Below are 27,979 nucleotides of genomic sequence, written 5' to 3' on the forward strand. Positions count from 1 at the left end.
AAATATTAAGACTGTCTCCCTCCTCAGAGTTCCTGCTCTGACCAATTAACTTTTACCCAGTCCAGGGAAGAGCCAATAAAATATTCTAAGAATAATAATGAATGCAGGAGTCAGGGAAGGTATCAGCCATCATCATAAAGGCACAACTAATGGAGGAAAAAGGGAAGAAAGAAAAATCATAGAGACAAAGAAAGGGAAGAATTTAGATGCTGGAGTTTAGTGTCCAGCTTTTCCCCTCAACATGATGTTCATAGCTACATATAGTTTAACTCATTCTTTTCATCACTGTATGGTATTTTATGTTCACACCACAAGCTGTCGTTGATGGACAGTTGGTTTATTTTAAGCTCTCAGCTATCATAAATGATGCTGCTATGAATGTTCCTTGCATGTGTTTCTGATGAACATATGCATGTATTTATGAGTGGCCCATACCTACAGGTAGAATTACTGGGTCATATGATACATATACATTCATCTTCAGGAGGTACTGTCAATCAGTCTTCTAGAATGGCTACATCAGCTTTCATGTCCGTAGTAGCATATGGGAGATGTAGCTCTTCATATCCTTACCAAAACATGGGGGGGGGGGCATCAGTCTTTTAGATTTTAGATACAGTAAAACCTGGGATTGTGAGTAACTTGTTCTGTGAGTGTTCTGCAAGACGAACAAACATTTCTGATAAATTTTAACTTGATAAATGAGCGATATTTTGTGATACAAGTAGTATGTAACACCGAACATCATATGATCACGACTGAGCCAATGTTCTTGAAATTTGCCTTGATATACAAGTGCTTTGGATTACAAGCATATTTCTGGAACAAATTATGCTCATAAACCAAGGTTTTACTGTATTCTGTTGGGAATATGTTAGTAACATATGGTCACTTTAATTTCCATTTCCTGGTTTCAAATGTTTACTAATCTTTGGATAATCTCATTTTGTGTCTATTATTTTGCCCATTTTTCTATTGTGTTGTCTTTCTTATTGATGTGTAGAAGTCCTTTATGCATTGAGTCCTTGATCACTTATATGTGTTGCAAAATCGCCCACTCTGCAGCTTGTCAGGTCACTCCCTTAATGTGTTTTAAGTTCCAAATTTCAATGTAGATAAATTTATCAATATTTCCTCTTATAATTGATTTTTTTCATCCTGTATAATAAATCTTCCTCTACATTAGAGTCATAAAGTGATTGCACTATTTTATATTCTAGAAGCCTTATTGTTTCAATGTTTATATTTAGATATCCAATTCTACTCGATATTAATTGTTATGTATGGTGTGAGATAAGAAGTCAAGGTTCACTTTTATTTTATTTTTTTATTTTTTTAATGTTTATTTACTTTTGAAGGAGAGAGACAGAGTGTCAGTGGGGGAGGGGCAGAGAGAGAGGGAGACACAGAATCCGAAGCAGGCTCCAGGCTCTGAGCCGCCAGTACAGAGCCTGACACACGGCTCAAACCCACAAACCATGACATCATGACCTGAGCCGAAGTCGGACGCTCAAGTGACTGAGCCACCCAGGCGCCCCAAGGTTCACTTTTAAACCTGAACACTGAACCACTTCACCCAGCACTATTTATTTAACAAACTGTCTCTTCCCCCAGCTGTAATGCCAATTTTTAAAGATTTTTTTTAAGTTTATTTATTTATTTTGGGAGACAGGGAGAAGGAGAGAGCACATGCAAGTAGGGGAGGAACGGAGAGAAAGAATCCCAAGCAGATTGCCCTATCAGCACAGAGCCCAATGTGGGGCTCGAACCCACAAACCAGGAGATCATGACCTGAGTTGAAGTTAAGACTTAGACACTTAACTGACTGAACCACCCAGGTACCACTGTAATACCAATGTAATACCACTTGATTACAATCAAGTGATCATATCTAGACAGAAGTCTGAATCTAGGTACATAGCCTAATAAAATAATTTTATAGCTGGAAAAATGTAACTTTCCTAAGACAGACTGAAAACAGGCAAAAGACTTCCTCAGGTAGGAATACACAAGCAACAGCAATCGGATGATGAAATGGAGCACATACTGTCAAGGGGAACAATGATTAAGACTGGCTGGGAGGGGCGCCTGGACGGCTCAGTTGGTTAAGTGCCTGACTTTAGCTAGGGTCATGATCTCATGGTCTGGGAGTTTGAGCCCGACATGGGGCTCAGAGCCTAGAGTCTGCTTCAGATTCTTGTCTCCCTCTCCCTCTCTGTCTCTCAAAAATAAACAAACATTAAAAAAAGTTGTTTTTAAGAAACAGCCTGGCTGAGAAGTACCAGAACCTGTCACCCAGTGCGTGTTCTTCCCTGGCCATCTCTCCTTGAGGACCTCGGGTGAGATCTTCTCACTCCATGCCTAGTGAGGCGGGCACCACTGCCTCCTCAGCCCCCCATCACTGCTGCCCCTGGAGCCTCCCCAGATGTTTGTCCCAGGGAGCTGCTCTACACTGACTAGCTCACTAGCCCTCGGGCCCTGAACATAGCCTCTCCTGTTAAGCATCAGGGACCCACACGATGCCTTCTCTGGACGGAGTAACTACTCTCATAGAAGCCCCAGACTAGAGTTATCCCCGAGGCCCGTCATTTGCCTGCTCATTAGGTGATGCCATTAATCCCAGATAAACCAACAGCCACCATTCTACAGCCACTCCTTCAACATTAAACTTCTATTTGAAATCACCCCTCCTCAGCCCATCCCTATCTTCTAGCTACAATCTCGCTTCCCACAATTAATGATTTTTTTTTTTTGAGGCAATGCACATATTCCTGAGGCTACACAGTATGGAAGCTAAGGGTAGGGGTTTTGTTGTATTATTGTGGAACAAATATTGACTCACCTCTCTCTCCATTTCAAGCGCATTGTGACCTTTGGCAAGTAAGATAACCTCTCTGTACGTTATTTTTCCCATTTGTAAAATGGGTATAACATTCATCTCTGAGAGGCCAAGTGAAGACCAACATACATGCAAAACATCTAACAAATGTCAACCGAATAGCAATAGAAACTGTTACCCACCGTTGAGCCTCGTGGAATATATATTTATGTCAGATTGTCCTGGCATACAAATGGGTCTGGCCGGAGTGTATATGAAAATAGGCCTACACAGTCAGAAAACACCATAAAGTACGCTTTCACTTGGCTTGGGAGGAGGAATCAGATACTGGAGACTGACAGTGGCATAGCGGGCCTCAGAGTTTGGCTTTGGAATTAAGGTCCGGTCACTTCTAGGGTAAGCTGTAGGCAGGAGTCACAGCAGCCATGTCAGCAGCCAGCTGACTAAGAGTAAAAAATAAAATAAAATAAAATAAAATAGGGGGTCGGCAAATTAATGTGTACCCTGCTGAAATTCACACAGATCACTCTATTATTTTTAATACTCTCTGGGCCAAGTTCAAAGAATCACTGGAAAGACTTGGCCTAAGAAGAGAAGTTTGGGTCCCCGTTTCATAGGAATGACACCCCGAGAAAGCACTCAGGTACTATTACCTTCTGCCCTGCCTGAACCAGCCCTTTTCCACCCCACCGCTCACTGCCAGCCTATACAGCGGTCATCCGTTCCCTCTGCATCCCATCAAAAACACACTTTATCTCAGCTTGAAGCACCTACAACAGTTACTTGAGACGTAGATGAGCTAAATATCTCTTGAGCAAACAGATCGACTTTTAAGTTCTAACCATAGAGGAAATGCTCAAGATGGCAGACACCTGCAGGAAATTGCTTTGCCCGTGAGAGCACTGGGGGAGGATACCGGTACCCGGGCGCGTGCTTCCTCCCGTTAACATGTGCACGTGATGGTGGAAGGGCTATCACAGGAGGACACTAAGTAGACCTGAGTGTTGTGGAAATCTACACCTTGAGCTAGAAACCCTTCAGATTTCTTTTCTGGCGCACTGCACATAAGGAGTCGGGGCCATGCTTTCTTCGGTGTAGAATTTTCCAAGTTAACAAGAAACCGAATACAATGCATCCTAACCCTTACTTCAATAAATAACTTGGTTTGCACTCCGGGTTACTGAGATGGTTGCTTATTTGGTTGTAAATAACTCTATAAGCTGTAGAAGCAACAAAGGGCAAACAAATCTGCAAATACTTAATTCTACACGTCATGGGAAAAATAGCTATATAAATGACATTTACAGAGGGAAAGGTAGGTCCTAGCAGTTAGAAATTTGCTAAGGGTATGAATCAGCACAAATATTTGCAATGGAAATAACGTCTTCCCCTCACCAAATTTATAACCGTTGCTAATTACAAGGATAAAATTGCAATTAAGAACAAATGAACAAGCCATTTATACTACTTTTTCTAAGTAAAATATTACTATTTAAAATCTATGTGATCCCTTATTTCCAATGAAAATGAACCTTAAAAATAATGTGTGGCTGTCAACAAAGTTCTAGCAAAGCCAACTGGATGCTTTAGGGATCTAGCTGCTTCTTAACATTCACTATCCCAAAATGAACTGCTTAAAATCCAGACAGTTACAAGATGCGAAGTTGACCTTAACGAATACAAAATTGGTCCAAGAGGATTTGCAATATTGTCCTACTAGTGCCAGCGGGAGCTGCTGTGTACCCACAGCGACAGTTAAATGAAAAGGTGAGGCATATGAATTTCATACACAAGCATCTGTAACATCTCCAAGAAACCCCGCTGATGCAGCCACTTGGATCTGAAATCTACAGGGTTCGCTGCAGGAGAAATGAAGGTCACTGACTGACATTAAAACTGACATGGCTCACATTTCAGAATATCAGTGTTGCTAAAATATTTCTTCTGTTTTCCTAAGTAACTGACCCCAAACAACATAGCTGTGAAATCTACATCTGAAGGTTGGACTTCAAAACTTGACTTTTTCCCTTACTCCTAAGAGCACCATAAAAACTCTCCATTGATTTCTGATTAATTTATTTCATTCTGTTTTGGAAAATTCCATTAAATTCAGAAAGTTTTTTTTTTCCCTTTTCTTTATTGGTTTGCTTGTTTACTTATTTATTTTTTCAATTCCAGTATAATCACTGTAGTGTTATATTCATTTCAGGGGTACAACACAGTGACTCACCACTTCTATACATTACTCAGTGCCCATCAGGATACGTACACTCTTACAGAAGGGTTTTTTTTTTGTAAAAGAGAAGTGTTCCATATAAAAGGAACTCGTTCTCTGTTCCTCTGCATGAAACCGTATTTACTGGAATTCAAGTCAGTAAATGTTTATCGAAATCGCATTGATCTCTTTGATGGTGTAGCATCAGCAGGTTTGTGCAACAAGGCTGGGACCTTGTCCTTGGGGCAGCGGGCAACTTAGCTGGGCAGGTGGGCTTTTGTACAGTGCTCAGTGTTTCAACTCCTGTCTGTCTGTCAGCTGTCTTTGTATCTCACTTTACTGCTCATCTCCTTTTCATACACAAAGCCACCTTCCACCCTCAGTGGATAGCCTTTCCTTTTGCTCTACAGAGAAAACTGAGATCTGCCGGGGGTAAGGTGTGACTGGAGAGACAGTACCAACCACATGGACCTTGGGTGTAGGCTGATGCAACCAGTTCCTTGAGGTAGGACCAGATGTAATGTTTAAAATGTCCTAGTCTCGGGGTACCCTGGGTGGCTCAGTTGGTTAAGCATCCGACTTCGGCTCAAGTCATGATCTCATGGTTCCCGAGTTCAAGCCCCACGTTAGGTTCTGTGTGGACAGCTCAGAGCCCGGAGCCTGCTTCGGATTCTGTGTCTCCCTCTCTCTCTCTGCCCCTCTCCCACGTGTGCTCTCTCTCTTGTTCTCTCTCTCTCTCAAAAAATAAGTAAACACTAAAAAAATCATTAAAATGTCCTAGCCTCAATTTCTTCAACTATAAGACAGTCAAATAATTTGAAATTAATGTAGGGAAAGAATTACAGGAAATTAAGCACTACCTATGAATTTCAAAGAGGCAATGCAATGTCCTATATGGGAGACTTCACCCACAGGATGAATTCTCCTTTCTGGGAGGGTCTATAACAGCTCTCTCTCAAGATTGGATCCGACTGACATGTGTCACACTCTTTCAGGAAAGAATCACTCACAGTATAAGCAGAGTGAACTAACTCCCATGGGGTCTGGGGCACAGTGTGAAGTAGACTGCTTCCAGCTAGAAGACGTATCTTTGAAGTTCCCTGTTTCATCTTAAAAAGGTGTAAGATATTCCATTCTACTCTATTACATATTCCTGTTTATTAAGATACAAGTGTGGTATTCTGATTTACCTTTCTCTGTAATGTTGTGTAAAACAGATACTCCGTGATATGTCCCTACTTATATGAAAACTATCTTTTGTTCCTGGCTTGTTACATTACCTAGGAGTATACAAACTATTTCTCTAATAAGAGAAATATATAGATTTGTATGCACAAAGAAGGTCTCTAGTGCTATCACTCTCACACAGACACACACACACACACACACACACACACACCCACCCACCCAACATTTTTCCATTGTTAGAACTAAAGCCATGTACTGAAAAAGGCCATGTTAAAGATTTCAGTTAAATTATGTGTCACTGTATCTGGAGTCTCTGAAGATGCTCTTTGGAGCCGAAGACTGTATAAAACCATCAGCTCCCGTCTAATGCCAAAAATGACTAGAAAGGGTTAGGTTGATAAAATATGACCATTGAGCACTATCTCAAGTCTAGACAGAAAAATGACTTGTATATTAATTCTAAATCACAAAATAAATGCCAAATATAACTAAGATTAAAATGTGAATCAAGAGGAGAAGCCTAAGATATAACAAATGTATTCAAAGGGAAAGTTAAACTAAGATCCTATTTTTTTTAAATCTTTCTGTTAAATGAATGAACGAATGCATACCAAAATACTGACAAATGATAGTTAAATCACTATCTCCCTGGATACCAAGAGCAAGTATAAATGGGCTTTGAGATAAATCTCTACCAATCTCCAAAAGCAAGTAAATTTTTTAAGTCTGCAATCCCAGGGCAGCACTATTTCGACAGGCTGAACGAATTTTAAGACAAATCTGAAAGCAAGAAAATTATAAAAAAAAATTTATATCATACAACAATGACATCAGAAACATAAGTCTTTACTGGAAGAGTTAAGGATAATTACAGGGTAGGACCAGTTTTTAGATTTAATGTCCTACTAGGAGCTGAATTTTAAAACATGTTTCTGGCGAGTTAAATCTTGGCTGTGTAAAACCTGGTTATTTTTTAGTTTGTACTGAGCTTTGTAAACTTAAGAACGGCAGAAAGAGGAAAAAAGTGCAGTTCACTAGGCAACCTTAGAAGCAGAAAAGTGGGGATGATTTCTCTCTTTCTGCTCAATCATACCATGCTAATAATTTTTCTATTTTATAAGTTTCAAACTTTACATTTTGAATTTTAAGAATAATACTACTGCAAAGTAAAATTCAGCAAGCAGAAATACTCTTTTCCCCAGGGTGGGCATCCAACGTCAGGGTGAGTTCCAAGAACCACATCCTGGTCAGAAATACACTACAAGTCTCACTCTGGTTCTGCCCTGTCATCTTCATATGACAGAGTATCATTATTCCCGAGCTGAACTGAGGTATTCAGGAACGTTCTGAACCTCTCTGATGTCATTTCTATTGGAAATAGATAATATAGTCACTCTACCTTCAAGTGCTGTACTTTCTGTTCTCAGCTCAAGTTTTTGCTTTTTATTCAGTCCACTACTTTTTGTTCACATGTAAGACTATCAACTGATAACCTTGAGTGGATACCGATCAACTCACTACTGTAAGGATGTAGAGAGGACCACAAGGCTGGATGGCAGATGGGAACCTGCTGGTGCACATAAAATCTCAGGGTGTTCTGGCTCTCAAATAGTCCACTTTCTTTTCTTTAAGGGAGAGGAAAATATTTTACATGCAATGTAAACTCAAAGTGATGGGGTTTGGGGGTGATTGTCAGGGGGTTTGCAGCTGATGGTCAAGAAAGAGTTCTTGAAGATGTCTTTGGTGCAAAAAGGTGATTTTATTAAAGCACAGGGACAGGGCCTGTGAGCAGGAAGAGCTGCACTAGGGTCCTGACGGGTAACTCATTACATACCCTCATGTTGGGAGGGAGTCAGGGATCGAGTAAGTCTCTAAGGTATTTTGGAAGCAAAGTTTCCAGGACCTTGAGGGGCTAGCTGCTGTTAGGAAAATATTATTTATCACTGTTTAGTAAAACCTCAGTCATGAGACCCTTCAGATGTACACTGGGGGGCCATAAGCTTGGAGTATGATTGCTAGCATATGCCTTGGAGGAGTTGACATAAAGAAAGTTTCCAAAGGAATTTTTATATGTTAAAGTAGACTTACAGGATCTTGGGAGTCAGGATAATGTTAAGCTAAGATTCCCTTTTGCCCCAGCCAAGTGTCATCTTTAAGGCAGCTGAGCTCCTAGAGGGAGGTCACTCTGCCTGTTTCAAGGACTTGTCTACAGGCTGTAGGCAGTAAAGGAAATTTAATGTTTCATTTGCCTTAGCTTCCCACATCACCATGGCAAGCAGTTAAACCTCTTTCCTTTGCTCTCGGGTAGCCAGGAGTGTCCGAGGAATATCACACAGATCCCACCTGATGGCAGAGAGGTGCTGTTAGCCTGTCCTCTGCCCTCAGCTTGCCCCCCACTTCCTTATCAAAAGGACACAAACTGTGTACCTGAATGAAATTTTCAGCCTAACATCTGGAAAGGAAGAACACCGCTATCTTATATATATTTTGTACATATTATAACCACATATGTGGGCTCTGGAAGGGAGTGTCACTGAAAACCTCATCTTTTATTTCTGCATCTGTCAGCAAGCAGGACCACAAATGAGTGTTTTCTCAAATGGTACGATCGATTTATAAGCTGTGAAAAAGCACTGCTCCTACCTTTTGCAAGCTTTTAAAACCAGTCAGAGCCCTATAGATTACCTATTCCAATTCTTGGATTTTATAAGCAACCTGAAGGCCCAAGAGATTATGTTATTTTTCTAAGGTCAAAAAGTTAGCTTAGTGGCACTGGAGACCCTTGAATATAAGTTATTATACACCTGTTGAGAAGTATTGTTAAGAAGGTAGACGAAAGTGATGTCAATCTCTTTTTACACAAAAGTACATGTTTGTACAGCACAACAATAAATAAAATTTTTACCTTGCTACTAATTCTCTACAAACTCTTTCAAAGGACAGAAACAGAATGAATACTTCCTAACACATGCCATGAGCCAGAATTACTTTAAAGCTACAACCAGACAAAGACAGTATAAGAAAACCACAGACCATCTCTCTCCTGAGCAAAGATGCAAATATCCCCAGCAAAATATTCATGAATCAAATACAAAAAAGCATAAAAAATATATGCCATAGTCAAGTGGGACTGAACTCAGGTATGCAAACTGATTCAACATTCAAAAATAAATTCACGTAATCCAACACAAACTAAAACAGGTTAAACAACAGACTAAAAGAGATAAACCATATAATATCGGTAGATACAGAAAAAGTATTTGACAAAGTCCAACTCCCATTCATGATAAACACTGTCTGAAAACTAGGAATGGAAGGTAACTACCTTGTGAAGGTAAATGGATAGGGAAGGAAGACATGAAACCATGTGTGTTCACAGATGACATAATAATCTATGTAGAAAACCTGAAAGAACCCACAAAATAATTCCTGAAATAATAAGCAGTTATAGCAAGGTTGCAGGATACCAGCCTGATATGCAAAAGTCAATCACTTTCCCATATACCAGCAACAAATAAGTTGAATTTGAAATTAACCCTCTGGTTTTAATCTATTATGTAGTTAATTATGCCTAATTTGACTAATGATGTATGATTAAGGCACACGCAAAAATAAATAAAAGAAACGTAAAATATAAATAGATACCCCAAATTTTTATTTTCAATTCTGTAATTAAATAACTTATTTCCAGGAAGATGTGATATTTCAAAACCAAAACCAAGGAAATATATTTAAATGTAAATTCACAGGTCAGGAAATGTCATATTAATAAAGGACACACTGATATTATGTATTGAGTGAGAAAGTAATTGCAGAGGCCAGTTTTTTTTTTTTAGATTTTTTTCAAAAAATTTCATATTGAGAAAGTTTTGCATTTTTGTCTCACAATAGAAAATGCAAAAAAAAAATGCAAACAAGCAAGGGAGAAATGCTCGAACTTGCTAATAACAATTTTTAAAAAATATTGGGGCTTCTGGGTGAATCAATCAGTTGAGCATCTGACTCTTGACTATGGCCCAGGGTTATGGGACCCAGCCCCACACCAGGCTCCGTGCCCATGGGTGCACGCGCACACGTGTACTCTCTCTCGCCCTCTGCCCCTCCCCCACTCACATGTGTGTGTGCATGCGCTCTTTCTCAAAGAATTTTTTTTACTTAAAATTTTTTAAATTAAAAAAAATATTAATGACAAAATTAATGTTCTTTAGCAAATGGGCAAAAACTAAAAGTATGAACATTTAATAGTGTTGAAGATGCAGCAGGAAGCCGTCTCGAAGACAGGCAACCATAGTCTACAAGGGAAATAAACTTGGCAATATGCATCAGGCACCTTAAACATGCCCATGAACATTGACCTTTTGTTACCACTTCTACGACACTATTTTTAGATTCAAAACATGCAGTCAATGATTTCTGGAAAAGGATATAAATTTAAATGTTAGTCTAATATAGATTTTGAAAAATTTTTTTTAGAGACAGAGAGGGACAGAATGTGAGAGGGGAAGGAGAGAGAGACACACACAGAATCTGAAGCAGGCTCCAGGCTCTGAGCTGTCAATGCAGAGCCCAGTGAGGGGCTCGAACCAATGAGCTGTGAGATCATGACCTGAGCTGAAGTCGGACGCTTAAGCAACTGAGCCACCCAGGCACCACTTAACCTCATATTTTTAATTAGAAATAATTCAGATCACCAGCAATAGAGAAATGGTGAAATATCAGCTACCTATTTAAAAAAAAAAAACAAAAAAACAACCAAACTTGTTTTCATGGGATATTTCATAGCAGGGAAAATTTATCATGATGCAATGTAAATGGAAAAAAGCCAGATACAAAACTATATATACAATGATTACATATAGCGCGTATGCACACACACACCGTGTATGTATGTGTGAATATATATATATATATATATATATATATATATGCAAATATTTAGGCTTAAGTATTTAAGATACTGGAAAGAATTAAACCCAAATCTTGCTAACCATGAGGGTAAACAACTAACATTTTTAGTTTTTTTTGTGTTTGTTTGTTTTTGTGAGTGAATCACTTCTAAACTAAAAAAGAAAGCATTAGCAGGAAAAAAAACCGTAACAATCAGCAAAGTACAACATAAGGTACTCTTGTGTCCTCATGTAGGCTTTTATGACATCCCTATGCATGGAGCTTTCAGTATAAGAGGAGGGGGCCTCTTTATTTTACATACAGGGCATCCCCCTGCTGCCTTATACAAGAAGGGACCTCACCTAGTCAAGTGGTTGGTTATATACACACACGCACTTCAGTCTAACTGAAAACAGTAGCTTCTATTTATAAGATCACCCAAAAATAATACTAGGAAAGATTTTATTGCCACAGACGGTATTATTTTTCCGCAGTTCTGTCCCTGCGCATCTGGGAAGTGGCTTTCTTCCCTGAATGGATGTTAGGAGCTGCTAATACAAAGCCGACAGCTCAGCGGCAGGCAAGCACAGAGAGCTATGCCCACAGTTAAGGGAACACGATCAACACCACACACCCAAATGCCATCTTTAACAACTTTAATGGAAGGTTTTTAAATACTGGCTGGTGGCCGCATTCTGACTTAGAGAGAAACCATTTCTCCTTTGAAAAACGGAGACGTGACGTTAATTAATTGCCTGGTGCTTTCAGAGCAGTTGAGGACTCCCAGCCCCTTCCCTGAAAGACCAGAAGAATCAGCTGTTCTTGCATGTTGAAAACGTTAGCCATGTGCAATCATTCACCTTACCGAGGGATGTTGAAAAGCTGCATTTTAGGCAATATTGTGGAATTCTCTCTCACAGCAGAAACTAAAAATGCAGCAGCAAAAAAAAAAAAGTCTCATTTTTCTCCCTTTTCTGGAAACAAGTGTGTCCAACTGAGGCTGTTAAGGATTTTAGGATTCTATTAGTCAACCTGTTTTGTTTACATTTATTAAAGGACAGAAGTATTATATTAGAAGTATTAATAACCACTAATCACGAAATCCCAGAGTTTAAGGTAACTCTAAAAGGCCACCTAACACAGTCCCCAAGGCCAAAGAGGCAACCCTGAAATGCCGAGGGTATATATCTGTCTTTGCTTAAAAGTCTGCAATAAGCAGGATTCTTTGACTTTATTCATGAATGTGTTTTGGCATTTCCCAGAAAGTTCTTCTTGATATCAGGGCTAAGACCCCGCTCTTGCAATTTGAGCTTCTAGACGACCGCAGAGAATATGTACTAAAGCTAATTTCTTTTACTCTGTTCATTTGAATAACATAAAGTAAGAGATTCTACTCTCAGACATCAACTCTGTAGATTAAATAGGCGTAGAGTTTTCCACTCGGTCCTTGCCTCCCAAGCTATAATTCAAATCTAGTCATTATCCCTGTTTTCCCAACGAGGCATCTCCACACGTTCTTTCTTCCATTGTATTCACTGAGATTTCCCCAACTAGCTACATGCTTTTATTTGGGGCGTATGGATACATGCGAAGCCCGGACACACTTACAGGCAAGTTACGTGGAAGAACAGAAGTGTATGAAAGAGACCTTTTTAAGATAAAATGTTGGGGCGCCTGGCTGGCTCAGTCAGAAGAGCACGCGACTCCTGATCTCGGGGTTGTGAGCTCGAGTCCCACATTGGCTGTAGAGATTGCTTCAAACAAAATGTTATCGATCGTGTATTCCAGGAATAAATGGCGCTCATAAATTGTCATGGCATTCCTAACACTAGCTTCATGTTTTACTTCCGTTTAGAACTCACCGATATCAACCCATGTGTTTATTTTTTAAGATTACACTACTTTTAGACATAAGTCATCTCTTTTCTATCTTGGGATCCTATTCGACCACTGACCACACGAATGATTTGGCACTTTGAACAGTCTGAGAGTGAAATATACCCACGTTGGGCAAACGGCATCGAAGCAAAGCAGACACTCCTCAAGAAGGAGAAACCACTGAGGAGGCTTATGTGAGAAGCCACCACGGGAAAGCAGCATGTGGAGGGTGACAGCGTCTTCAGATCCTTACCTGATGTCGGTACATGTTATGCAGGTGATGCCTCGACTGTTTGTTGTGATCAGGTTCAAAGCCACTGATGTTTCCTTGTCAGCGGTTGGGTGTGCTCCACATTTAAAGAAAAATTCCTGGAAGGATGAGAACTATGTCAGAAATCACAGACATGGAACTCAGCTGGCCATTTCCCCCTCTCTGGAAACATTTTCACATTAAACAAACTTTTTGGGCAAGAGAGGAAATCTATTATGAGGTATGAGTTAGAAATAAGTCCACATCGAATCTTTGGAAGGAAACTAAATGCCCTTGTGCCACTACTCAACAATCCCCTTTTTAGGAGGGTCGAAGTGTCTGTGTTTGACTTCCTTTCCCCTGTTAGCCGTGGAGCTGGGGAAATGCTCGGTGACCCTGGTTTAGCAACGCCCTTCCATGATAAGTGAGTCTAATAGAAGAACCCAGTGTGAATGCAGGAGGAAGCCTGAAATGGTATCTCACAAATGAGGAAAGGGAGACGCCGAGCCAAGCAATGATTTGCCCAAAGTCAAACAATCAGAGGTGAAAGCAGGAAGTAACCAGGTTTCCTAAGGGGAAACCCAGTGAGTTTTCTACAGCACCACAACGCAGTTGGTCAGTCAGCAGCAAAGATGTGGTCCAGAGTAAGGAATCTAGGGAACAATACTCTACATAAGAATGTGCATACGCGCAGACTTACTGATTAGCAGAGTGTGACCCTCCCCAGACGCTCCCTGAACCTTTCTCTGCCGCCGAACAGGGTCCCAGAATTCCCTGGGAGACTCCAGCCCCATGCTCCACACTAAGCAGAGGGAATGTTCCACACCTGTACTTCTCTTCTTAATTGGCTTCTCCAGCCTTGTCTTGCACACACTCCCTTAATTTAGCTCTTCACATAGGTCACATTCTTTTGATTGCTTATATTCTCCCTTCTCAACCCAAATCTTCTTTTTCTTTTTCTTCATTTCTTCCTCTTGTTATGTCTCTATTTGTTCACACGCCCCTTTACCCTTCATACGCTGGGGTGTTGAGCACAGTAACCACTCTGCCTCTTGCCTAACAGTCTTTGCACTCCCATGATAATCACGTCCATGAAGTTCAGTTTTCTGCTACGGCCAAAATTCAATACAGGTGCATCTCTGGACAACAGAAGGACACTTGTCCACCTCATATTCCCCGCTTCCCCCAACTCCATTTGAGTATAACTACTTGGAATATGGGAAGTATCTTCCTTTAAACACTAGACTTTGCCTTTTGTTAAAGCTCCACATATTAAGTGCTTTTGGCTTCGTGGGACTTTGGGGGTGTTTGTTGTACTTCTCACTCTGCATTGTAGCCTAAGAGCACCCACAGACACCACGCAGATGAATATATGTGGCTGTGTTCTAACACAACTTTATTTACGAAAACACTTAGAAAATGGGATTTTGTCCACAGGCCGCTGATGGTCCACCCCTGAGGTATTGTGGAATACCTTACTCATATTTGCATCTTAACAGTGTCCAGTATAGAACAGGCATCAGATAGATTTTCCTAAATACAAAAAAATCGACAGGTTTATTAACAAAATCCTATCATCATCCCTTTACACATTTGGCAGCACCGCCCTTAATTTATTCTTTCCCTACTTGTAACCCAACTGGCTCCTTCTCCTCTGACCTGAGATACAGTGAGCAACACCTGTGGCTTCCAACGCTGGTGTGCACCGGAGACACCTGCTGGGCTAGAAATTGCTGGACCCAACGCCAGGTTTCTCTAATTCGGGAGTTCTGAGGCAGGGCCAATGATTTGCACTTCTCACATGCTGACAGGTTATGCTTTTACTGTCGCCCTGGGAGCCGCACACTTGAGAAACACCGAGTTATACTGACATCAGTGGCAAAGGGAGTAAACTCTGTTTCTTCTCTCAGAAGACGACAGCTGAAACATACCTCACTTACCACATCGGGAAGTGATGCCATGTCTCTGGTAATATGTGTTACTCTCCAAAAATCTGAAGGGTGCCACTGTACAGAGAAGTGTCCCAAAGCCAGCTGTCTGCAGCCCAGGCTCTTCTGAATTGCAAGGGTCTTACCAGCCCCAGACGGTGTAACTGCTAGTTAACCAGAACCTAGGCTATCTGGGGCGAGTGGCCTATTAGTCCTCCTCCCTGCAGTCTTCAGGCCCACAGATGACGGTGTGACAACAGTCCTGCTATAACAGATGGCGTGTCCAGTGCTTCTGATGAGCGCCTGTTTAGGTATGTCCTTGGCATCGTGTCTATGAGCCCATGTCTTTCCTCGGAGCAGCATGGACATCATACTGATTGGTCCCTTTTATTTTTTTAACATGGAATGCTACCCCTTTCACACAACCTTTTGAAATTGTACAAATCCTTCAGAGGTCAGTTCAAGGATATTAAGAAAAAGCTTTAAAGCAATTCCTGACTGCCTAAACAAAAAGTGTGGAGGGCATGACTGGCCCTTATGAAATACACTGAGTTAGCTGCAAGTACTTTTTGTGGACATGAAAAAAAAAGTCCCGCTCGTAACACAAAATAATTCCTCCAAAACAGCTGAGTTGGCTGGACTATTGAGAAGGTATTTCATATACAGATAAATAGATAGTATTTGTATTTTTTTTTCTTAGCTTGCAAAAAACCACTGGTAGATGTTCAGCTAACAAATCAAAAACTGTTCTAATACCAGATAGAAGTCAGCCTGATAAAAGCCAAAATCCTTTTTATTGAGGGGAACGGATGTTTGTAGATAACAGTATAAAAAGTTATAGGTATTTGGAAAATTCCAGTGTTTCACATGGGGTGATAAAACAAAAATACGAATTATCAACTCTGTGTATTAAATATATATGTCACATTGGTGAATTTCAGCACTCTCTCCGCCAATTTTTATGAAAGGAGGCTCTTCTGCAGTACTAGAGTAATTGGCAAGAATGGTGGAGGGTCTGAGACTTCACCCTGCTTGCAAGTTAACAGGTTAATATGCTACAGTCTCATGGATGCTGGCAGAAGACACAAGACTCCTGGGTCAGAGACAAAGGACTGTGATACTCAGAGCCCAGGCAGAATGAAATATGGACGTCACGACCATGCCATTCCCCCTGCTCCCCAACAACTATGGGATGAAGCAGATGAACTAAGCTACATGCTACACCTGTGGTGGGTCTGCACCACAGCTGAGGACTCTGAACCCTGGGAACCCAGATCTTCAATAAGCAGCTGTAGGCAAACCTTCCTTTTGTCCTCAAGGGGGATACTGTCTTTATGATACTGGATAATAAGCAGATCTGCTCTATGATCCCCTTAAAACGATCATCCCGAACAAAAGGGTAGAGTAGGCACCTCCCTTACAACACGCAGAAACGCAGGAGAATCCTAGAGAACTCTCTCCCAATATTAGTGACACCTCTTCTGGCAGACTAATCACTAGCATGATCTGGTGGTTTCCTGTCCTATGTAATCAGTGAGCTAGGATGTTGGTAGTCTTTTGATATTTTCAGTCTGCATGCAAAACACACAACTAGTAAAGCAAAGCTTTACTAAAAAGTAAAGAAACAGAAGAAGCTTGCGAAAATTTCTACCTTGGGCACCTCAGCTTGCTTATAGAGGGTTGTCAATTCAATACAGCTGCGTGATTCTTTTGGCGTAGCTGTGAATTTTGCCTTTCTGTGTTTTATTTCTCTCGATTGCTCAGGGTTAAAAAAAATCATGGGAGCCAAAGCCAGAAAAGTCATCTAGCTAGACTCCACATAGCATGTTCAGAAAGCTGACTCCACTGTGGTGAGATGCAGTCATCAGGGGGATGACACCATCTCCATCCCAACATGGGGCCCAGGAAACACTGCAAGCTGGAGTGAGTGACAGCAGTTATGCTCCAGGGCCGTCTGCTTGACGTGGCCTTACTCTAGTTTCAGTAGGTGCTGGGTTTGACCAGCAAAATAAATTCCGTGTCACTAGGGAAACAGACCCCTGTGGGTGCAGCAGGGAAACATCCTCCTTCGTGAGGGAGGACATTCGTCAATCCTAGTGAAGGCAATATGGCTCCCTTAAGTGTGGGTGAAAAAGAAAGATTCCCTAAGGGGCCCACCCCATATTTTACAAATACCAGCTCAAGATAAATCAGCTACAAAAATAAACAAAGCAAACCAAACCAAAACAAACAAACGAAACAACCAAATCCTGAAAAATTAAATGAGTTCTTCCACCTAATCAGGAACTACAGTTCCCATGGGATGGCTCATTTCGTTTGGATCCACAGACTCAATTCTGGGAAGCCATAATTAATTAGCAAGAAGCTAAAATGTATGACAGTAATTGGCCAGGTTTTTTTTTTTTTCTGTGTTTTCAATGATAGTGTAAACTATTAAAAAAAAAAAAAAACTGAACCCAGAATAAGACCTTGAAAATGAGCTTGGTTATAATATTATAACCATGTTAAATGCTATGCATTTTCCACCTTATTAGTACTAAACAGAAAATCTAAACTCCAGCACAGTTATATTCTTTACGTTCACAGAAATGTATTTGCATTTTTACCATTTCTGTGGACAAGGCTATGATTCTTTCCTTCTGCTCTCACTGAGTTCTTGTATTCTATCATAACTCATCTATCTTTCACTTCAGGCTATGGAGGCCTGACCCTCTAACCAAATCAGACCCATAAAAACCAAGAGTGTACATCAAGGGAAGACCTGTAAACATTTCAGTTCAGCTGCTGGTGGCATTCCCAAAAGCCACCCTCCTCTTAACTCCACTCTGCCACCTGACTCCTGACTCATTACCAGTGTCTCTCACAAAGAGGGACATGGTAAGAAGTATGGAAACAAATAAGGCAGTGAAATCTGAAAGTAGATTTTTTTTTATTTTTTTTTTCAACGTTTATTTATTTTTGGGACAGAGAGAGACAGAGCATGAACGGGGGAGGGGCAGAGAGAGAGGGAGACACAGAATCGGAAACAGGCTCCAGGCTCTGAGCCATCAGCCCAGAGCCCGACGCGGGGCTCGAACTCACGGACCGCGAGATCGTGACCTGGCTGAAGTCGGACGCTTAACCGACTGCGCCACCCAGGCGCCCCTGAAAGTAGATTTTTACCAAGAACCCACTTGTGTAAGAACTTACAGGATCAGAATCTAATTAGTCAACTCCAAACATTAATTAAAGTGTTCTAAATTTCTATAAAAAGAGCTAACAACTACCTGGAAAGCCTCGCATGTCCCAACAACAAGCTAGTTCTACAAACCTGAAAAAATAGCAATGAGACCCACATCTTCCTCTTCATTTATGAATCTTCTAACGGTTTTTATTGAACCTCCTAGAGTTAATGAGTTTTATAGATACTGCTTAACCATAATGTTTTCCAGATAGAATATTTGTCTTGACTTTACAAAGAGTTAAATTCAATGTTAGTCTCTAAATCTTTCTTAATTAATATGCTCCAAAGAAAGCACACCTTTTTCTCTGTTTTTAAAGTTTATTTTTATTTATTTTGAGAGAGAGATAGAGAGCAAGCAGGCGAGAGCCCAAGCGGGCTCTGCTCTACCAGCACAGAGCCCGATGCGGGGCTCGAACTCACAAATCGTGAGATCATGACCTGAGCCGACGTCAAGAGCTTAACCCACCGAGCCACCCAGGCACCCCACACCTTTCTCCTGATAAAATAAAAGGGACACACAATTTTCACTGGAAGGTTGTGGTATGTGGTTTGTACTGTACAAGTAACTGGCCATCTGCATGGGTCAGAGTCAAGTTAGGGAAACAGGACCCACGCCAGGCAGTTCAGCTGAGGGAATTTAATGCTAAGGTGTAGTCACAAAGGTGGTGGAAGCCACATAGGGCAGGAAACCACCCTGAGATCAGCAGCTTTTGGGCTCCAGTCACCGGAGTGGGAAGAGTTGGCTGGGAGGTCTGCTGGGAGCTGGGAGGGTGAACGAGAAGCGGCCACTATCAGAAAAATGCTTCTGGAAGAGAAAGCAAGGAACATCCTGGCCTCTGCCTTCTCTCTGACCTCCCAGCTCCCTCCAGGCCTCTCCTGGGCAGAGCCAGCGTGAAGCAAGGGAATCTGGGAGCTGGCACTGGCCATGATCAGCTCGATATACCACACAGGGAAGGGCAGGGCAGGGGGTTCTAGAAACAAGCATCAGGTGACTGGTGCACCTTCGAAAGGCAGAGCCAGTCTGTCAAGTCCCGGTTCTTTGCCTTTCACTGTCTGTTGGTGGTGGCACTTTCTAATCAGCCTCCACAAAAGAAACAAAGATACATTCAGCTATGGCTCTGTAAAGTGTATTAAACACACACAAATATTTATACCATTTGTGGACCGAGTTCAAACTCAAACCTGTGAAAAGATGAACCACCCAAATTTTCAAGTAAGAGAGACCGAGGACATAAGGCTACTGTTACGATTTATGAGAAAACTGGTAATGAGCATCTTACATCCCTCTCTGTCGAAGGGTCCTCATGCTTCCCAAGTTACCAGAGACGACCTGTCACTTAGAATCAATCTAAGTGTCTCCCATGGAACTAAAACTTCTATCAATAGCCAGCAACGAACAGACATCCTCACTGCAGGCTCTAACAGTTCCTCGTTTGGTTGGATGCAGATTCTTTTGTAAGAAACGACTGATGCGGGGCGCCTGGGTGGCGCAGTCGGTTAAGCGTCCGACTTCAGCCAGGTCACGATCTCGCGGTCCGGGAGTTCGAGCCCCGCGTCGGGCTCTGGGCTGACGGCTCGGAGCCCGGAGCCTGTTTCCGATTCTGCGTCTCCCTCTCTCTCTGCCCCTCCCCCGTTCATGCTCTGTCTCTCTCTGTCCCAAAAATAAATAAAAAACGTTGAAAAAAAAATTAAAAAAAAAAAAAAAGAAACGACTGATGCTTTTAGGTCTTAATATCCATTTACTATCCATTATTCATATTAATATTATACCTTTAGTTTTCTCTAAGCTAAAATGTGACAAATAGCATATAATTCCCATATTCTGCACCTGCTCCATAAGGAAAGCCTGTAACTGAGCGATGCCAAAGCCTGTTCACCTGGTGACTTAGAGCATCCGAGCCTTCGTGCTGATGTGTTAGACTCACTTGCAGTCCGTATACAAACTAACTGTACAACTTGTTTGATCGCAGAATACTTGTACACTTTGCTAATTTACCAGCGGTAGGTATAAAGTTAGGTTACACCCAGTTAAACAAATAGAATCTCAAAAGCTACTGAGTCTGTTATCATGTGCAAATTTGTTTTCTCTTAATAAGGTGCCAACAAAGCCTCTAGATGATGTGCAAACTTTATCAGGACAAAGAAAATCAATATACTCCCATAAAAAGGAAAACCACACTGGATCTTTGCTGAGGACGGTTGCTGCCAGGTCCACACCATGACCACTGCCAAAGCCTTAAGGAAGGCTGCGTGCTTCCTCCACGGCCCTGCATCGATTAACAACAAATGCACACATTATATGCACATGGTACATGTACATCCACATGGTATATGCACATAGCTTGGTACACGCATATGCCAAGCTAGCCCATGCTAAGCAGCAGAAAGAAAGCCTTCGACGTTAAGCCAGCAAGCACATGGCTCTCCACTTTCACCTTTGGTCAGGTCCATAGTATTTCCGCTGTCCTACCACTACAGCTATTGTTAAATTTCAAAAGTATTTTAAAATTTGTTTCTTATTACCAAAGTTAAAAGTATAAACTGGGTCCATTCCCTAGGCCAATGTATAAGAAATAATAAAAACAAAAATGAAATTCTAAAATCCAAAAGGCTCTGGAAACACAAAGCCTTTTGTCCTCGTTTGTCCTCGAAATGTTGCCACAAGTAAAATTTAATGGCGAGACTGGACGTGAACTGGCTTGGCATGATCTCTGGCCCGTATTTGTCTAACTCAGTGTGACCGTCCCCACTTTGTACTGCAACGTCGTTGTTTTTCTTTTTAAATGAGAAGGTGTAGGCGTGCAGTCCTGGAGCTATTTCAGAGTTAAAATGTATGAATTGCATAATCTTTCTAAAATCAAAAAGTTTCTGAATTTAAAACACTTCAGACTTCAGGGTAGTAGATAAGCGATTACTATTCTACACCTAAACTTTTTAAAATTCTTACTAATCCAACAGGATGGTCCTCGAAGTGCTAGATACAGTCCTGTACGTGAATCACTGCAATGGTAGTTTTGATTCAGTCCGAAAGAACAGTTCAAGCCTACTTCAAATATGTACATAAATAGACCCTTGCATACTTCTCACCTTTCCCCGTGACGCCAGATCTAAACAATTACAGATGTTAGGGCTACATGCCTTCAAGACATGCCTTCTTCTTCCATGCCTGGATCGGAAGTTCTTCCACTGTCCAGAAGTTTATTCTATTGTAACATGCCCAGTCACCATGCATTATTTATTATTTTAAGACTAAAAGTGGGTTGTAAAAGAAAGCACATCAAAGGAATCCTGAAAAGAGTAAACTACGAGGTTCAAAGTCATTGTGGATGCTTATAGAATGCGTAAGTTTGGGGGCACCTGGGTGGCTCAGTGGGTTAAGCACCGGACTTCGGCTCAAGTCACGATCTCACGGTTCGTGGGTTCGAGCCCTGTGTCAGGCTCTGTGCTGACAGCTCAGAGCCTGGAGCCTGCTTCGGATTCCGTGTCTACCTCCCTCTCTCTTTCTGCCCTTCTCCCGCTCGCCCTCTGTCTCTCAAAAATAAATAAACATTAAACAAATGCATGAGCTTGTATAGATGGCTTTGTTCAGACAAGAAAATAAAACAGTCTCAGAACAACAAAGAATGGAACTCATCAATACAGAGAACAGATTGGCAGTTACCAGAGGTGGGGGAGGGATGGGATGGGGTGGGGGCGTGGGTGAAATGGGTGAAGGTGATTAAATAGAACAAATTTCCATTTATAAAATAAACAAAGCAACAGAAGATGATCCTCATTCCCAGTAGGTAATCGCTCAGTCATGCTCAGATCATTGTACCTCCCTTTCTCTTCACTAGTCCAGGGTGCACAGATGGCCAGCTCAGTCAGAACACACAAATTCCCCTACTGTGAACACAGAGAGAGAACCTGTCTGAGAATGAAGCCAATGTTCAGAAGAGAACAGAAACAAGAGACAGAAAGGCAGAGTTCCAGCGACAGCATTTGTGACCTGGATCCAGCTATGCCTGTTTCCCTGGTTACTTAAGTTACCATATCTGCCCTAAGTAATAGCCAAGCTCCCAGGGATTATCTTCCCCCAATGTTTACTCATGAAAGAAAGAAAGAAAGAAAGAAAGAAAGAAAGAAAGAAAGAAAGAAAGAAAGAAAGAAAGAAAGAGTGATATTTTCTCCCTGCCCAATCCTGACCAGGGGCTGGAGATACAGAGGTAAACAAAATCCCTGAGGGAATCCAGAAGCCTGGAGGAGAAAGACACTTTAACAAACATTTGCACACACATACACACACACACACACAGAGTGGTAAATGCCGTAGAGATGCCTGAGCACTGAGCTGCGGGGGCAAGAGAGGGATGGTGACCAGTTTAGGGGAGAATGAGAAGGTTTTGCTTTTGAGGAGATACCTGAACTGGGTTTTACAAGGTCAGGGTTTGCCAGGTGAAGGCAGGGAAGTGAGTGCAGGAACAGCGGTGAGCACAGGGAGGCCAGACTCACAGGGGTGGAGGGAGCTTGGGCAGGTGAGTAATGGGAAATCTGTGATTCTTCCTGCACATAAACATTGATCCGAGCCCTCCATACTGCTGCTTATGCTTTGAAAGCCTGGAAATGTTCTTGTTAGTAGACTCTGTCAGTCTCCCCACCAAAAAGGACTAAGCTGTGACACAAAGAATATGCACTATGACTAGTTCTCTGTCACCAATTTTCAAAGATTCCCCCCTTCAAAACAGGTTTTTGATTTTTTTTTAAAACTTAGCAGGACATAGAAACCTCCGAGATAAATTTCCACATTATCTTTCAGACTGGAACACAGAATTCTTTTTTTTCTTTATTATCTTGAGAAGGCTTTCACTCCAAGGGTTGTGCCCTAGATAAGGTATCACTGGAGGATTTTGACAGCAAATGCCTTGACCATGGCTGTTAATGTTTCTCATCTTGTGCAAAATCATCTTGCTCTTAGCATCCATTAAAGGTCCTTGACTCCAACCTTCCTGGAACATAGGAACAGCTGCCTTAGTTGTATTTATTCCATAGGGTATGGGCTCCCTGAATGCGAATTGAGAGGCCCCTATGGCCAGAGGACATATTCACAACATTTAACTTATTCCCAGGAATTCCTGGCTGGCTCGGGAGAATCTGGGTAATGATTTGCACAGAACCACAGTCATTCTTTCTCCAGATCTGACGTTCCTTTGACTAGTTAGTTGTTCCAGTGTGGTCCTCATGTTCCTTGGATTTCCATCACCTTTGCATTAATGTCTGGCAATGTAACTTCCCTCCAATGTAACAGTAGTTACTTATGTGATATCATCGGCTCAGTATCCAAGTTGAATACATCTTCTTAAATTTTGCAGCCTAGCCAGACGATAAAAGACAATATTCATTATTCTAGCTGTTCTTTAATTCCTTTGGAAGCTAAAGGTTTCATAAGCTCTCATAATGTGTCAGCTTGAGAGAACATAAAGGCATCACAGCCTTTGCTAGTTTCATTATTTAGGCAAAGCCTTCCAGCTTCTGCTCTCAGATGAACAAAATAAGATGTTACAACATTTTTCTGTTAACAGAGCTTTTCTTCTTATAGCCTTCCCACCACCACCACCACTGATTACATTAGTTGGGACCTCTAGGAGAGGGCACAGAAACAAATATTCGTTAGCTGGAAATAATTTGCAAGAAATGGAGGGGCAGGGTCATAATTTTGAAAATTTACAATGACTCAACACCCCTAGATGAGTTGTGTTCCCAGTATTTTCCAGGCAATCTCTAGAAATTGGCGGTTGTTTTACATTTATTTCTAGATGTGAAAAAAAATCATTCTAATTTTGATTATTCTCATCAACAATGGTAAATAATGTGAAAGAATTGTTTAATGCTGTCATTTTCCTCATTGCATACCTTCCAGCTCAAGCACACTTCCCTGAGCAAAGCCTTTGGAGCCTTTTCGACATCATATGCCCCACCATTTTCCCCTCCCCCGGCCCTACACAGTCTTGCCATAAAGACCCTTTTCCTGCCCTGAAAGCTATGCTCTCCCTATTACCTTTGATCCTTTAAACACAATTTCTCCCTATATGGACTGTCTTTCTCCCACCTTTGCCAGTCACTTTACCCTTGAAATCCCCAAGGGTCCTTCATGCCTCAGTTTACATGTCATCCGCCCATAGAGCTTTCCTGATTCCTCAGGACTGGGTGAGAGGTGTTTCCATGTTACCCCCTCGCTCCTATCCTGTTCCGTGCTTAGTGTCTGCCAAGCCCTTGTTCTATGGTATTGACATCACCTTCCTGTCTAGAAGACTCCTTAAAGCGCAAACAACCTGAAGACATCTCCTCCCCCACCTGGCCCAGGGCTGAATGCACAGCAGGTGTCAAATCAGTTGAAAGACTTGAAGAGTAAGAAAGGAAAGTGGGGGGATTTTCAGGGAAGGTGGCAGAGTAGGAGAATCCTAAGCTCAACCTGTCCCACAGATGGAAGTAGATAATACCCACATCGACGTAAGCAACAAACCAACAAGCAAACCTGAAGACTGGCAAAAAGACTCTCCACAGATAAATGTGGAGTAGAAGTGACATTGAAGAGGGTAGGAAGGGTGGGGATTTGGTAGGGAGCCAAGTGGACTTTGAGGACCATCTGCAAGAGGAAAGGACATAGCGGGCATGGAGATGGGGGAGGAGCAGGCCTCTACCCCGGGCACCCCAGGCACCTGGGACCTGCACGGGGAAGACAAATCTCCATAACATTTGGTTTGGAAAACCAGAGGGCCCTGATATTCAGTGGGGTTTAATCCCCGGGACTTTAAAAACCAGTGGGCTCCTCTCTGAGAGAGCTGGGAGGGTGGAGCCACTTCCCTTAAAGAGACAGCACAAAAACAGCCCTGCAGAGATACAGCACAGAAGCAGCAGTTTGAAAGACACCTGCCTGCTAATCCCAGAGCATGTGCTGGAGGTGCAGGGATCTTTGGGAGACTTCTCCAAGAGCAAAGGAGCACCATTTCCTTCTCCCACTGACCAGCTGGATACACGAACACCTGTGGGAACCGGTGTGGTGCCAACATTCTCCACCTAGCTTGCTAATAGCAGGCCCCATCCCCATGTGCTTCTGTGGATCTACCCCCTCCTACCCAGCCTGCCTCGGCAGTTTTCCCGGGCATCGACAGGTCTCCTCCTGTAGCAACCATGTGGACCTTCCTGGCATCACATGCCCTGCCCTTCATGTTCTCCTGTGGACCCACCCCTTCCACCGAAAACAGTTCCACAAGCCTGGCAGCGTGCCACCAGCCCCAAGAGGGGCCAGCCCCCTCCAAAGAGACTTCTGTTCCAGGGGGAGAAGAAGTTATCGTTTAAACCACTTGTAGCCCCAGAGGTGGGCTGGCAGCGAACATCGGGTCTGACTGCAGGTCTGCTGACCAATGAAAGCTTCTCAGGAGACGACGCAAGGAGAGCACCCTGTAGTTCGGTGCAACCGCATCTCTGGCAAATGCTGGGCCTGACTCAACTCAAGCCCAGATCAGCTCGAGACTGGCCAACTAACAACAGAGGGACCAAACCTTTCCCACAAGAGGCAAAGAGAGCCACTGCAGACAGCTGGACTGAAGGAGAATATGGCTCAGTCACCACAGTGGGGCACACACAACAAAGATAAGAAACACCCCTGATTTGCCAGTTCAGGTAAGCAGGGGACATCACACTGTAGGGCACCATAGGACCTCTACTTCATAAGGCCACTTCTTTCTTTCTTTCTTTCTTTCTTTCTTTCTTTCTTTCTTTCTTTCTTTCTTTCTTTCTTTCTTTCTTTTGAGAGTGAGAGAGAGAGAGAGAGAGAGAGAAAGAGAATCTTAAGCAGGCTCCATGCTTAGTGTGAAGACCAATGTGGGGTTTGAACTCATAACCCTGGGATAAGATCTGAGCTAAAATCAAGAGCGAGACATTCAACCAACTGAGTCACCCAGGGGCCCTACCACTACTTTCAAGAGCCAGAAACATAGTTAACTTTCTTAACACAGAGAAACAGACCCAGAGAGGCAGACAAAATGAGGAGACAGATGAATATGTCCTAAATGAAAAGACAAGACAAAAATCACAGCAAGAGAGCTTCAACAAAATGGAAATAAGTAATATGCCTGATAGAGAATATATCATAATCACTAGAATTGAGAAAACATTGGAGGACCTCAGTAAGACCCTCAAAAAAGAGAGAGAAAACATATAAAATATCAATCAGAAATGAAGAACTCAATAACTGAAATTAAAACTACGCTGGATGGAATAAATAGTAGACTAGAAGAATCAGAGGAACACAGGAGTGAACTAGAGGACAGAGGAGTGGAAAGTCATGAAGCTGAACAAAAGAAAGAAAAAAATAATAAATGAAAATAAATTAAAGAAGCTCATGACACCATGAAGTATAATAATATTAACATTAGAGGGATCCCAGAAGGAGAAGAAAAAAAAGGGGGTAGAAGATTTATTTGAAGAAATAATAGCTGAAAAATTCCTGAATCTGGGCAAGGAAACAGAAATCCAGATCCAGGTGGCACAGAGAGCCCCCAACAAGCCCAGGAAATGCAAGTCGAAACTACCTTGAGCTATCACATCACACCTATAAGAATGGGTACATTAACAACACAAGAAACAACAAGTGTTGGTGAGGATGTGGAGAAAAAAGAACCCTCAAGTACTGTTGTTGGGAATGCCAACTGGTGCAGCCACTGTGGAAAACAGTATGGAGTTTCCTCAAAAAATTAACAATAGAGTTACTATTAGATCTAGTAATTCTGCTATTGGATATTTACCCAAAGAATACAAAAACACTAATTCAAAAAATTGTATGCCCCCCTACATTTATTGCAGCAATATTTGCAGTAGCCAAGATCTGGAAGCAGCCTGAGTATCCATCAATAGACGGATGGATAACGAAGATGTCATATATTCATATGCATGGGATATATATCCATATGTATATATATATATATATATTATCTTGCCATTTGCAACAGCATGGATGGAATTAGAAAGTGAAATGCTAAATGAAATAAGTCAGAGAAAGACAAAGACCATATGATTTCACTCATCTGTGGAATTTAGGAAACAAAATAAAGGAACAGGCTAAAAAATACATTAACCAAGAAACAGAGTCTTAACTCTAGAGAACAAACTGGTGGTTACCAGAGGGGAGGTGGGTGGGGGATGGGGGAAATAGGGGATGGGGACTAAAAGGACATTTATCAGGATGAGCACTGGGTAATGTATAAAATTGTTAAATCACTATGTTTTACACCTGAAACTAATATGACACTGTATGTTAAATACATTTGAATTAAAACTCTTTGAAAAGGAAAGGCTAGTGGGGAAGGGCTCTCCCTGGTATGAGGACACGCTCAGGGCAAACAGGTTGATAGGAAATCCTGCATTCAGCCCTTTTTTGTTCCTGTGCATTCAGTGTTCTTTCCTCTACCTTTGGCTCCTCTGCTCCTTCCTCTTAACTTTTATTGCTGCTGTTGTTCCTGTCCTTGAATCTATTCTGCTGCTTATTTGGAAAATAGCCCCCACTCCCTGGATCAAGCAGTGGCAGAATGATGCT

At 41.9% G+C, this 27,979-nt stretch overlaps 1 protein-coding gene across 2 annotated transcripts in view; it reads right to left on the reverse strand.

Moving 5' to 3' along the window:
• Positions 1-27,979, reverse strand: part of PRKN (parkin RBR E3 ubiquitin protein ligase) — a 1,351,707-nt gene that overhangs the window by 593,429 nt on the left and 730,299 nt on the right. For both annotated transcript variants that reach the window (XM_030316747.1, XM_030316746.1), the window contains exon 6: positions 13,261-13,376. In XM_030316747.1, coding sequence (XP_030172607.1) covers positions 13,261-13,376 — 116 coding nt within the window. The remainder of the gene's footprint in view (positions 1-13,260; positions 13,377-27,979) is intronic.

The sequence above is a fragment of the Lynx canadensis genome, chromosome B2, assembly GCF_007474595.2.
Source record: "Lynx canadensis isolate LIC74 chromosome B2, mLynCan4.pri.v2, whole genome shotgun sequence".
NCBI classification, from domain to species: domain Eukaryota; kingdom Metazoa; phylum Chordata; class Mammalia; order Carnivora; family Felidae; genus Lynx; species Lynx canadensis.